This window comes from Eumetopias jubatus, unplaced genomic scaffold, assembly GCF_037043125.1.
Source record: "Eumetopias jubatus isolate StellerSeaLion01/CBP00866 unplaced genomic scaffold, mEumJub1_p1.0 scaffold_17, whole genome shotgun sequence".
NCBI lineage: Eukaryota > Metazoa > Chordata > Mammalia > Carnivora > Otariidae > Eumetopias > Eumetopias jubatus.
This window is the reverse complement of record NW_028274823.1, coordinates 12,118,289-12,132,404: the sequence shown is the minus strand read 5'-3', so window position 1 is coordinate 12,132,404 and position 14,116 is coordinate 12,118,289. Positions and strand designations below refer to the sequence as shown.

Here is a 14,116-nt window from a genome sequence, read left to right as displayed (position 1 = left end):
GACTTGATTAAAATAAAGAACTTCTGGGAACACTTGGCTGGCCCAGCCCAGAGAGCATGTGACTCTCGATCTCAGGGTTGTGAGTTCAAGCTCCATGTTGGGTGTAGAGATTACTTACATTAAATAATTTAAAAAATAAGTAAAAGGGGCACCTCGGTGGCTCAGTCGGTTGAGCCTCCAACTCTTGATTTTGGCTCAGGTCGTGATCTCAGGGTGGTGAGATGGAGCCCCACGCCAGGCTCTGTTTCTCTCCTCCCTCTCCCCACTTGTACTGCTGGCATGCACACACTCTCTCTCTCTCTCAAATAAACCTTTTAAAAAAATAAGAAAAAGTACTTCTGTTTATTAAAAGGCACCATTAAGAGAATGGAAAAGCAGTTCACAAAGTGGGAGAAGATATTTCAGATTTTTTAAATATATATCTAGGACAAAAGACTCATATCTGGAGTTATTTTAAAAAACCCAACTCTTATAAAACCCCCCAAAAACGATGTATGGCCTAAAAGAAAACTGGGCAAAAGACTTGAGCAGAATTCATGAGTTTTAACAGGCCAATAAACATAAGAAAGGTGTTACATTTCATCAACCATCAGGGAAATGCAAACTAAAACCACTGACACACCAGAATGACTAAAATAAAAAGATAGTATATGCCAAGCTTTGTTAAGGAAGTGGAACAACTGGAATTCTAATACAAAAAAATTTTAAGTCTACCTGAGAGAAACACGTATTCACTGCGGGAGGTCTGTACAAGAACACTGATTGTAGCATCACAGTAACCTGACTGTTCATCAGGAGGTCAGCGGATAAAGCGTGGCATATTTAAAATGTTGGATACAATTGCTTAGAAACGAGGTAGACCTGTGTGTACTAGCGTGGAAAGATCTTAAAATCACACAGTAGAGTGAGAAAAGACTGTGTAACAGCATATGGTGTGTTGCCATTTAAAACCCACAAAACAAAACCGTGTTATTTATATACATGTAATTCTTTTTTTTTTTTTTAAAGATTTTATTTACTTATTTGAGAGAGACACAGGGAGAGAGGGAACACAAGCAGGGGGAGTGGGAGAGGGAGAAGCAGTCTTCCCGCGGAGCAGGGAGCCCGATGCAAAGCTCGATCCGAGGACCCTGGGATCATGACCTGAGCCGAAGGCAGATGCTTAACGACTGAGCCACCCAGGTGCCCCATATATACATGTAATTCTTTTCCATGTATATGCTCTCACACATATATGGCGTGCACATTTATATCAGCATACCCTTATATGGGCTGAAAGGGTGCACACCACGCTGCTAACCCATATTACCTCCAGGCAAGGTTGTGGGTCTGGGTTGCAGTGAAGAAGGATTTGACCTTTATCTACATTTGAACTTTTTACAATGTGAATAAGTTCCTGTATCAGCACTATGTGTAATTCTAACTAGCATTACAGTAAATAAACCGCAATTTAGATGTAACACATAGGGGCACCTGACGGGCTCTGTCGGAGGAGCCCTGCGACACTTGATCCCAGGGTCGTGGGTTCAAGTCCCATGTTGGGTGTGGAGATTACTAAAAAATAAATTAAAACTTAAAAAAATAACGTAACCCATAATCATTGTAAGAATTGTAACAATACTGAGATGTGTAAAGGAAGTAGAAGAAATAATGTCCTCAGCACCCTCATTCCCTGCTGTGTTGACTTTCAAAACCTGTTTGTACATATCAGTTGTGTCTGTGTATGCACTGAGCAGACACCTCCTCCTTTCTGGCAGTACCCCAGTAATGTTCCCTTACCCACCTGCTTCCCCTGGGTACTTGCTCTCTGAGAGCTGGACCCGCAGGTCAGTCTGACTCAGGGTGGCACCACTCTTCTGTCACCAGTGATTGGTTCAGGCACTGGCCTGTGGGTATTCATTGGCAGTTTGGCCATGCGGTGTGATGTGAGGGAAGCCTGCTGGGAAGCTTCTAGGAACAATTTCCTGCTCTAATAAAAAGAGATACAGGAACCAACCGTCCCTCCGTGGGGCTTATGTCTGGATTTGACATACTGCTGTGGCTGTGTTGAAACTGTGAATGAACCAGCCTGAGGACTGACCCATATGCCGAAGACGGCGGAAAAGATGGAAAGATTTTGTATTGGTAGCACTGAATTAAGCAATTCCAGAACCATGCAACCCCCAGACTTACTGTTCTAAGATGAGTCAGTGATTTGTCATTTGCAGCGAGAACCATCTCGACACATGCATATATACACATATATACACACACATACACATATATATACACATATACACACATATACACACATATACACACATACACACATATACACATATATACACATTTCTAAAATTAAGCCAATAGTGGGCTATACCATATATACTATCCTGCAACTGTTTTCACTTAATATTTCGTGGCTGTTTTTTCTCTATTTCTCTCTTGATGGACCCTCAGGATATAGTTTTTGCTGTTGTTAAAATTTTCCAGAAAGCAACGTTCATATATTTTGGGACACTGTGTGCTTTATAGAATACATTTCTAGAAGTAGAATGGCTAGATCAAACAGTATGCCTTTAAACTTGATACCTACCACTCTGTTGTTCCCAACAGTTTATACTCTCAGTATAAAAGATCACACCGGTTTATACTCTCGGCAACAGTGGGAGTCAGTGCTCATTTCCCCATATATTCACCAATGCTGACTCTATTTAGGATTCAATTTTTGTCTCTGTATAGATGAAAACTAGTTTTCTGTTATAAATTTGTATTTCTTTGGGGTTTTTTTTTTAAAGGTTTTATTTAAATTTCAGTTAACATACGGTGTAGTGTTTCAGGTGTACAAAATAGTGATGCAGCACTTCCCACTTCCATACAACATCCAGTGCTCATGACAAGTACACTCCTTAATCCCCATCATCTGTTTCTCCCGTCCTCGCCCCCCACCCACCTCCCTTCCAGTAACCATCAGTTTGTTCTCCATAGTTAAGAGTCTGTTTCTTGGTTTGTCTCTCTCTCTGATTATTAACAAAGTTGTAACCTCATGTTTATTGGCTCTGTATATTTTCTCTTGTTAATTTCCTCTGTATCCTTTCTTCTTTTTTTCTTACTAAATTTATAGCACTCATATTATTGGTTTTATGTTACAGGTATATTCCTCCAGGTTCTTTGTTTCTTTTTGTTTTGTTGTTTTACCTTTCCTTATTTGTATTGTCATCTATTACAGAGGATTTAAATGTTCATATTGTCACATTTGTCCATCTTTTTCTTTATGCCCTCTGGTTTTTATCTTATGCTTAGAAAGTCATGTCCCATCCTACAATTATGGAAACATCGCCCCAACTATTCTATTTTTTTTATAACTTAAAAAATATTTAGGTCATTAATGTATCTATAATTTGTGTATAATGAGATGTAGGGAGCTAAAGTAAGTTTTTCCCCACTATATAGACAGACAGTTATTCCAGTACCATTTTTGAATATTCTGTACTTATCCCAGAATAATATTGACCATATTTTAGATTCCTCAGTGTACATGCGTCTGTCTCTTGGCTGGCTCTCCTGTTCTATGTCCTCATTCATCTGTTTCTACACAAGTACTACCATCTTAACTGCTATAGACTTAAAGTATGTTTTGCTCTCCAATGGGCCAAGTAATCCTTTATTATTAGTTTTCAGAACTTTTTCTTCATATTTATCCTTCCAGATGAACCTTTAGAATTAACTTGTCACATCCATGGGAAGATCTGATCAAATTTCAGTTGGGATTGTTGGATATTTAAATTAATCTGGAGAGACTTGACATCTTTACAATATTGAATCTTGCTATCTGGCACCATAGTGTCTTTCCATTTACTCAGATTTTCTTTTTTGTATTTCAGCAAAGTTTTATAGTGTCCATGTGTAGGTCTTGTATATATATATTTTTTTAAGATTTTATTTATTTGACAGGGAGACAGTGAGAGAGGGAACATAAGCGGGGGTGGGGGAGGGGGGGTGGGAGAGGGAGCAGCAGGCCCCCCGCGGAGCAGGGAGCCCGGTGCGGGGCTCGATCCCAGGGCCCTGGGGCCATGACCTGAGCCGAAGGCAGACGCTTAACGACTGGGCCCCCCGGGCGCCCCGGTCTTGTATATTTCTTTAAAAATTATTCTAAATAATGTATTTGCTATGATAAAGGACCTGGTTTTTATTATGTACTCTAATTGGTTCTTGCAAATATATAATGCATAAAATGGCTATTGATGCTATTGGTATAAATGACTCTCATAAACCTAAATGTAACAGGTGAGAGTCTAATTTTATGGGGAAAAAGCTGATGCTTGAGGAGATAAATTTCTAACTATGGCTATAAAATATATCTAAAACATTATACCTCATAAAGTGATTAAAAACCACATTGAGTTTTTAACATCTGATTAAACTGAATTTGTTTTTCCTTACTCCCACAGGTTATTATTAACTTGGTGGACCAGGCAGGCAGGGAGAGAATTATTGGTGATGCTTACCTGAAGCAAGTGTTACTCTTCAACAGCTCACACCTCACTTACGTCTCATTTGACTTCCATGAGCACTGGTAAGAGGGCTTCCTGATGGGAGTGCTGATGCGTTCTGGTGTTCGTGCTACATGCTACCCCTGCAAACTTAACTTCTCGTCTTTCTATCAGGAAGAAACATTTCTGCTTCTCACGGTTACTTAGTTTTGATTTCCAGATGAGCTTTATTTTGGCTAAAAATATAGTTATTCCTGAAATATTTAGTCTTTCTTTCCCAAAACAACAAGGAGATGGAGAGTTCCATTTTTCCTTTTATCACTCAAAGAACTCCTGGAGCTTTTCCTTTCTGCTTGGGTCCAAGCCTGGCAAATGTAATTGAGTCCCCTTACTTAAACAGCAGTCTGTCGTCTCATCTTTATGCTGTATTAGTAATACTTCTTTCCCTATGGATCAACTTCACTAGAGTTTGCTCTGGAAAAACAATAATTGGTGAATCATTTTGATGGTAACTTTAACCTGTGTGTATTCTGAAAGCTAGGTTCTTTTGTCATAATCCTGGCTCTAATGTGGGGTCATCTACTCAGGGATTAAAAATTTGATGGGGAAAGAAGCTTCTGATACCTGTGATATGTTTCAATGTGTTCTTAAATATATTTTCTTTCATAATGCAGATTAATTATAAGCGTTTATATAGTTGCCTAAATAATTTATAGTAGTGTTAACCTCATGTACTTAAAGCAATAATTTTCTTTAATTTTTCCAAGCTACTTTAAATATTGTATCTTAAGCTAAAAAAAAAAAAGTTATTAAAGATTTTTTTTTTCTTTTGGCATGTATTTTAGCCGAGGAATGAAGTTTGAGAATGTTCAAACTCTAACAGATGCCATTTATGACATTATTCTTGACATGAAGTGGTGTTGGTAGGTATTACATAAGAAGTCAATTTGATAAAAACTCTTGGTCTGTGAAATCATATGTATTTGGTACTACTAAGTATTAAAATACTAGCAAGCTGAAAAACCATTTTTGTTTTTCTTGTTTTGCTTCCCAGTTCCTATTCTCCTTTTGAAGAGAGTGTCCGTCATCAGGCAGCGTTAGCTTTGAACAGGGAAAAAGTGTTAGGTGGTCAGGCAAGATGGAGTGACATGCTCTATGGCCTTTCTTTAATTCCATCTAATGTTCCATGGTTTACATTTCCTCTTTCCTTCTTCTCTCTCAGCATCCCTAACATGGTTTCAGGGTACTTGGTCTCAGTTTGCAGGCATTTCAGAATTATCAGAGAATTATCAGAGAAGGAAGATGATTCTCAGACTGCAAGAGGGAGATATAGGAAGAAGAAATTGGCTTAAAGAATGGGAGAGAACATTCAATTAGACTTTAAGACCACAGGTGGCCAGAGAAATTAGACACGCAAGGCGTGCTGCAGGACTCCTCACTGAGTGGTAAAGTGACTTTGTTCAAGCTAGATGCATTTAGATGCGTTTCTCCTTGCAGTCAAAAGGGAGGAACAGGATGGTGTTTTAAAGTGCCTTCTGGCTTTAATGTATAGAAGAGCATAATCTGGGGTTGTGTCAGCTCGACTCAGTAGCCGTGAGACTTGAGGCAAGTCATTCTGCACCTCAGTTTTGTTTTGTTTTTCTTCAAAATGGGGATGATGACGTCTTTCTTATCAAGTTATTGTGTAAATTAACGACAGTGTCTACAAAGTACTCAGTAATGCCTGTCACGTGGTATTCCAGACAGATGGATAACCAGTGCTGCTGGTGTTACTGCTATACTCTGAAGAATTGTGGTTTTTGAAAACCCTGAAGTATTTCATATGGTAAAATAATCCCAATCTCTTTTTGAAAAGGGTCGATCAAGCCGGGGTGATATGTAAACAAGAAGGGATATTTCGTGTCAATTGCATGGACTGCCTGGATCGCACCAATGTGGTCCAAGCCGCCATCGCCCGAGTGGTCATGGAACAGCAGGTAATTGGGGGGTCCACTGCATTGTAAGTATTCATTTCTAATTTTTTTCCACATGTAAACAAGTAAAATCGTTGTTCTGTAGAACATTTACAGCATACAGACGTCCTTGTTGCATTAAAACCCGGAAAGTACAACCTTCACTAGAAATAAGTTGAATTAAGTGGCATTTTCTTAAGTACTCATTTCAAAAATGTGAGGCCCAACATTTCAACGTTGATCGGGTGGCACTGTGTGGCCATACACCTTTTTTCTCTCAGCTCCAAATCCTGCCTTGTGTATTTGGGGCTGGGAGTCTGCGGCGCCTTCTGCTCAGCCAGCTGGCGCTGGGCCAGGCTCTGCCAGTAGGAGGCGCCAAAGAAAGACCGTGAGGCCGGAGGAGGAGGAAGGGACAAGCTTCTACAGCTGTGTTGTAGCCGTTTTGGCGCCTTCTCTGCAGCTGTTGGCTCTTGGGGCACCACAGAACCAGCCTTTATCCTGCACACCCCAGTTGGTGGCAGCTGCTTCCTCCAGTCCTAACATCTGTTACTCAGTGTCCCCCTTTAGATCTTCAACCCCACAACACCTGAGTAATGAATTCTCAAGGTGGATCTTCTTAGCACCGTGTCCGGGCTTTTTTGATAGAACCTGGGGACTGTTTTTTGAGATGGTGAGTCTCTTCCTTTGCACGTTGCACTCAAGCAGCCAGGTTTTGAGTCTCAGCCCTGGCTCTACCACATATTAGGTGTTGACCCCATGCAAAAGCTCCACCTCTCTAAACTTCTGTCTCTGCATCCTTAAAATGGACCTAATAAGAGTATTGATTGCAGCGGGTTGTTACGAGGAGTAAATGAGATAATTGGTATAAGAAAAGCTCTTAGAACCCTAGCCTCCGCACAGAGTTCACACTTACCGGATGCTTACTGCTCTTCTCCTGCTAATGTTATTGTTGTTTCAAGAGGCTTTTTTTTTGATAGTCTCATTTCATACGCAAATTTAAAACAAAGACAGAATATGAGCCTACACATTAAAAATTACACCAAGACAGTATAAACATTTCATTCTATTTAATCATGTGTAGCAACTGATAAAACTCTCTCAATTATGCTTTATTTTGGAAAAGTCCAAAAACACCATTTCTTTTATTTAAGGGTCCGAAATTGTACATGAACATGCTTCCGTTTTCTGCAGTGTATATTTTATGCTATGGTTTCCTACCTAATATGTAGCTAATCCACCAGTGTGTTAATTTTAGCTGAAAAAATTAGGTGTGATGCCCCCGGAACAGCCACTACCAGTGAAATGCAATCGGATCTATCAGATAATGTGGGCCAACAACGGGGACTCCATTAGCAGACAGTATGCTGGGACAGCTGCTTTGAAGGTAAGTACCGACAACCAGCTTTTGTGGATCATTCTGTGGGACACAGGATGCGGTTTTAAACCAACTTCATTTTTGAGAGAAAGATATGTGGGCTACAGATGGTAGTCCATGTATCTGACTCCTTTCTGGAACGTTCGGCTCAGGCAGCGGTCACATATTCAGATTCTCCTGGGGCCAGGTAATGTGACCACACATTAGCTTAAAGGGGAAGATGGGGGCAGACCTAAGGAAGAGTGTATCTTGTCTCAGGAGGGGGCTGTTCTGCTTCCGTATGGGGACAGAGGCCCAGTGTGGCTAGACCTTCCAGCTTTTCAGGGGAGTTTAGAAATCTGGAAATTTATGTGAAATAGTTGGTTTTTAAAATGTTACACAGATAAAACATGTCTGTTGCTAGAATTCGGTCCCTAGCATGATAATTTGCCTCCGCTGAGTTTGAATCCCAACCCTGCCCCTTACTAGCTCTGCAACCTTGTGCAAGTCACTTAACCTCTCTGTGTCTGTCTCTTCATTTGTAAAACAGGATAATACTAGACACACTTCAAGACTGTCATGAGATTATATGAGTTAATGCATGTGGGGGCTTAGACCATTTCCAGGCACACAATAAATGCTGAAGAAATGTTTTGCTGTCTTTTTGTGGTTGTTATGAATAAGTCTTTTGAAGATCCTACAGAGCTCGGATCTTCACAGAATTTAATTTAAATATAAACTATAGTTACTGGTCACCAAATACTCCTTCTGTGGGCAGTAAGAAATGGTGGAATTAGTTTAAATTAGTTTTATGTTAATTTTCCTTCAAGGTTAATAGTTCATTTCAGGATATTTCTTATAAAAAATTGTATCAGGGTCCCAACCGGCATCAAATAGTCCATCTTTTGGTTGAGTGATAAATATCAAAAAGCTTTTTATTAATTAAGGAAATTGGACTTTAGAAGTCCTTGTAAAAGTTACTGGTTAAAGAGAAATACTTTTATGCACCCAACATCAGAACACCTAAATACATAAAGCAACTACTAACAGAATTAAAAGGAGGAATAGCAGTACGATAATAGTGTAGGGGACTTTATTTTTTTTTTTAAGATTTTATTTATTTATTTGAGAGAGACAGAGCATGAGCAGAGAGAGGAAGAAGCAGACTCCCTGCTGAGGAGGGAGCCTGTTTCAGGACTCGTTCCCAGGACCCTGAGATAATGACCTGAGCCGAAGGCAGATGCTTAACTGACTGAGCCACCCAGGCGCCCCAGTAGGGGACTTTAATAACCCGTTCTCCACAGTGGATCATCCAGGCAGAAAATCAGTAAGGAAACAGTGAATTTGAACAGGACTGTAGACCAACTGGACCCAGCAGACATATATAGGACATTTCATCTAGGAACAGCAGAATGAATACACATCTTCAGAAGCACACGTGGAACATTTTCCAGGACAGATCATAGGTTAGGCCACAAAACAAGTCTCAACAAGGTTCAAAAAGATAGAAATTGTATCAGGTATCTTTTCGGACCACAGTGGTATGAATATAGAAATCGATAACAGGAAAATTAGAAAATTTGTAAGTATGTGGAAATTAACATACTCCTGAACAGTGGGTCAAAGAAGAAATCAAAAAGGGTTAAAAAACAAAAACAAAAACTTGAAACAAATGAAAATGGAAACACAACATACCAAAACTTATGGGATGTGGCAAAAGCAGTTCTAAAGGGAAAGTTTATAGCTATAAATGCCTACATAAAGAAAAAAGAGGGGTGGCTGGGTGGCTCAGTCGTTAAGCTTCTGCCTTCGGCTCAGGTCATGGTCCCAGGGTCCTGGGATCGAGCCCCGCATCGGGCTCCCTGCTCCACAGGAAGCCTGCTTCTCCCTCTCCCACTCCCCCTGCTTGTGTTCTCTCTCTCACTGTGTCTCTCTCTGTCAAATAAATAAATAAATCTTTAAAAAAAAAAAAAATCTCAAACAGCCTCACTTTACATCTCAAGGAACTAGAAAAAGAAGAAAGTAAGCCCAAAGTTAGCAGAAGGAAAGAAATAATAAAGATTAGAACAGAAATATTTGAAAGAGAGTAGGAAAAACAATAGAAAAGATCAACAAATAAGAGTTGGTTTTCTGAAGAGATAAACAAAATCAACAGACCTTTAGCTAGACTAATCAAGAAGAAAAAGGACTCAAAATTACAAATGAAAATGACATTATAACTGATAACATAGAAATACATAGAATCACAGGTGGCTACTCTGAACAATCATATGCCAACAAATTGGACAATTTAGAAGAAAGGGATACATTTCTAGAAACATACAAACTACCAAGACTGACTTATGAAGAAATAGAAAATCTGAGCAGACCAATGAGTTAAGGAGATTTGATGAATCAGTATAAGCAAAACCTCCCAAGAAAGAAAAGCCCAGGACCAAATGGTTTCACGGTGAATTCTACCAAATATTTAAAGAAGAATTAATGCCATTCCTTCTCAAATTCTTCCAAAAAATGCTGCATGATCTCACTTATATGTAGAATCTATAAAAATCAAACTCAGAAACAAGAGTTTGGTGCTTACCAGGGGATGGGGGAAATGGAGAGATGATCAAAGGGCACAAACCTCCAGCTAAGTCAGTGCCCTCTAGGGACTTGCTTTGACACCTCTGTTGTGAAAAGCAAGAGAAAACAATTTAAATCTTCATTGGATCATTCTACAGTGATTGTAATGGGCAGCAAGTACAGAAATCTCTGCTCTTTCTCAAAACACACACATCCACATACAGTGGTTAAATCCCATTGAAATAAACTCTAGGGAACTGTCCACACTTTCCCTTATCAGAAATTTGTGATTTTTGAGTATCATACCAGTTTGAGGCTTGAAAATCTTCTCGTTATTTGTTATATAGGAAATTTTGACCTGTAAATTACAGAAATTCTACAGATTACCAAGAGTGGATTTCCTTTGAAGCACCATCCGACTGTGAAGACTTGATGCCATTGATAGTGATCTCATTATTTGATGTCCTTGGGTCACAGCCAAACACTAGTAGATATTTTAACTTAACTACATTATTTAGAAATTATAAAAGCCTATAGAATTTTGGTCTTGTATTGAAAGCCCACATTGACTTTGGGAACATTCTTGGGTTTGAATCAATTGTCAAAATGACTTTTTCCTTGACAGGGTGACTTTACAAGGACAGGAGAAAGGAAGTTAGCAGGAGTTATGAAAGATGGTGTTAACTCGGCAAATAGGTATTACCTGAATCGATTTAAGGATGCTTATAGGCAAGCTGTTATAGGTAAGGAACCTAAATGCCTTTCTTTCTTTAAAATTTGTCATTCCTCTGTGATGAGTGTTTTACAGAAACCAACTTCATTGACATAGTTCATGTTTTATAATATACTTGTTTTTCTATATTCATCATCTTACCCAAGAAATCAAATTCAAATTTTTACAAGACTCGAATTTGACGAATTTTTTAGGCTGAAGCAACAAGAGCAACCGCTCATTCCCATACATATTTGACAGATTGCTGTTCATGCCACAGAAGGCAGAGTTGAGGTTTCTGGAGTATGGAATGAGGTAGCCTAAAACCTCATCAACTGAAAACCCCACATTCTATTTGTTTTTCCATTACTCAAGGCTGAGAGATGTAATGAGATGTCTTTCTTTCCCCCGTATGACATTTATCGTATGTTCTTGCTGTAGGCAACACACCATCCTTTCCAATAAGAATGAATGAACATAAGGGTATCAGATTTAGGGATTATCCTAACCAGTTCTTATCATTATTTGGAAGAGGAAATGGAGGGTAGCTTGCCTAGTGGAATTCATACGTTGGCATATTTTGTAAATTTAATTTGCATGAAAGTATAACCTCATAGGATTAAAGTAAATGCAGAGCATATTGGATTAGATCCAAAGTAACAGCTTGTCCTATGGTCTGAGAATATTTTTTAAATCCTATTTTTAATCTGATTATTTGTCATACATGAAATAGTAGGGCCTCGACACAGGCCAGTTAGGAATTTGAGATGTCTAGTGTAAAGAAGTTTGGTTTTTGCCACACGTAGGGTGTGTGTTGACTGGAAAACAGGATTTCAGCAGTTTAATCAAGGAAAAATAAGATACCTTTCCTCCCTTGTTGGATCTAGCAGCTCAGTTATGTCACTGCAGACCCAGGCTCTGTCCCTCTCTCACTCTGACCATCCATAGCATCAGCTTCACCTGAATCTTGAAGCTGGATTTCTTCAAAGGTGAGAGAGAGAGGCCAGTAGCAGTCTGGGCTTACTGCTTCGCCTTGTAAGGCCAGTGGTCGGCACCTCTGTCCCAGAAGCTGACAGTCTCGCTGTCCTGCCCGTCTGTGGGGAATGGATTACAGTGCTTCCTGAAGCTTGAGCTACATGCCACACCATGAAGAAGTTAGCTTGTCTGTTCAGATCCTATGCCCATTTTATTTTATTTTATTTTTAAATATTTATTTATTTTCCAGAGAGAGAGTACAAGCGGGGGGGAGGGGCAGAGGGAGAAGCAGGTTCCCCACTGAGAAGGAGCCTGATACGGGGCTTGATCCCAAGACCCTGATATCATGACCCGAGCTGAAGGCAGACGCTTAACTGACTGAGCCACCCAGGCATCCCTCTATGCCCATTTTAAAATCGGCTTGTCTTTTTGTTACTGAGTTGTAGGAATTCTTTATATATTCTGAATACAGAATATCAGATGATTTGTAAATACTCTCACCCATTCTGTGGATTGTCTTTTCACATTCATGATCTTGCCCTTTGAGACACAAAAGTTCTTAATTGTGATGATGGCCACTTTGTCGATTTTTCTTTTTTGTTGCTTGTGATTTTAGTGTCATATCTAAAACAAAAAACCCTAATCCACGATCACCAAGATTCATGCCTATGTTTTCTTATGAGTTCTGTTGTTTTAGGTCTTACATTCTCTTTTGTTTTTTAAAAATGTATTGGCAAATTAAGATGATGATAGATATTAACACTTTCTACTCTAGATTTGATGCAAGGCATTCCAGTGACAGAAGATCTTTATTCCATATTTACCAAGGAGAAAGAGCATGAAGCTTTGCATAAGGAGAATCAGAGAGGCCACCAGGAACTGATTAACCAGCTGTTACAAAGTTATATGAAGTTACTGCTGCCTGATGATGAGAAGTTCCATGGGGGCTGGGCCCTCATTGACTGTGACCCCAGGTGAGTTGGAGTGATGTCCTGGTAACTAATGGCACTTAAATTTCTGATGCTGTTGTCCTAATTAGTACTAGTGGTCGTCCATAAAGCTGTGGGCATGGATGCGTGATGCATGGCAGTTTTCAAATACAGGGCTGGTCACTAAGGCAAGCTGACTGAGGCCCTCACCTTGGGTGCAAAATTAAAGGGGCATTAAAACAACTCAGTAATGAAGAGAAATATTTTAAAGGAATATTTGATTTTTTAAAAACCCAAATTGTAGAACTACAGTTCACAGCTGGGCCTCACCCCCCTCCCAAATCTAGGGTTATTGTTTTAAGCACATACCAGTGCAGCAAGAAGTGCGGTGATGCCAGTTACTTTGGTTGGTTGTAAAGTATCCAGGCCTTTCACAAAATAAATAGGCCAACTAATGCTCAGCATATTTTAAACAAAAATCAGTTTCAAGTCATTCTTCAAAGTGAACGGCAGGATCTAAATTTATTCACCAGATTGAATGTTTGCTTCTAGGCTGAAATCCAACATTATAATCTTCACTATTATGAATCAGAAACATTGCAGAAAATTTTAGACCAAGCTCTGAGGATAAATGGCTCTATTTAGATTTTATCTTCTATTACGTTTCATGTGATTTTAATAAAAGGGGCATAAAACAAGCTTGAAAGAACAACTGAATGCAAGGTAATAGATATATATAAATAAAAAACAATATTGGCTTTAGGTTCATTGGGAAACCTTCCATGACTTTAATTTCATGGATTATTTCACTTTGATAATCAATACTTTATGTATGGATGCAATTTTCAGACTCTTGAGATGAGGTTTTCCTCACATACAAATTAGCAGAAAAATTCTATGCTCCTATGAGCCATTTGGTAAAAATTTTTGATTTATGTACCTTAATTTTTTTTAATAGCAGCAGTTCAACTTAATGCAGCACCCCAAGAAAGGTAGTACTTTTAATTCCCATTCAGGTTATTTTGCTTGCGTTTTAACTTTGCACTTGAGATTTTTAAAGGTGTTGTGATGGTCAGTATCATCTTCCTTAGATCAAGTATTTTTATTTCTACTTTGGAGATAATTGAAATAGGGAAAGACCAGAAGGTTTATTTCTAAAG

At 39.1% G+C, this 14,116-nt stretch overlaps 1 protein-coding gene across 3 annotated transcripts in view; it reads left to right on the top strand.

The window, feature by feature from the left end:
- The window catches only part of INPP5F (inositol polyphosphate-5-phosphatase F), an 83,287-nt gene that overhangs the window by 56,013 nt on the left and 13,158 nt on the right, over positions 1 to 14,116 (top strand). For 2 of the 3 annotated variants that reach the window (XM_028121822.2, XM_088019872.1), the window contains exons 10-15: positions 4,431 to 4,555; positions 5,318 to 5,395; positions 6,328 to 6,448; positions 7,680 to 7,808; positions 10,966 to 11,083; positions 12,803 to 13,001. In XM_028121822.2, the coding sequence (XP_027977623.1) occupies positions 4,431 to 4,555; positions 5,318 to 5,395; positions 6,328 to 6,448; positions 7,680 to 7,808; positions 10,966 to 11,083; positions 12,803 to 13,001 (770 nt within the window). The other variant, XM_028121825.2, reaches the window with a different exon arrangement.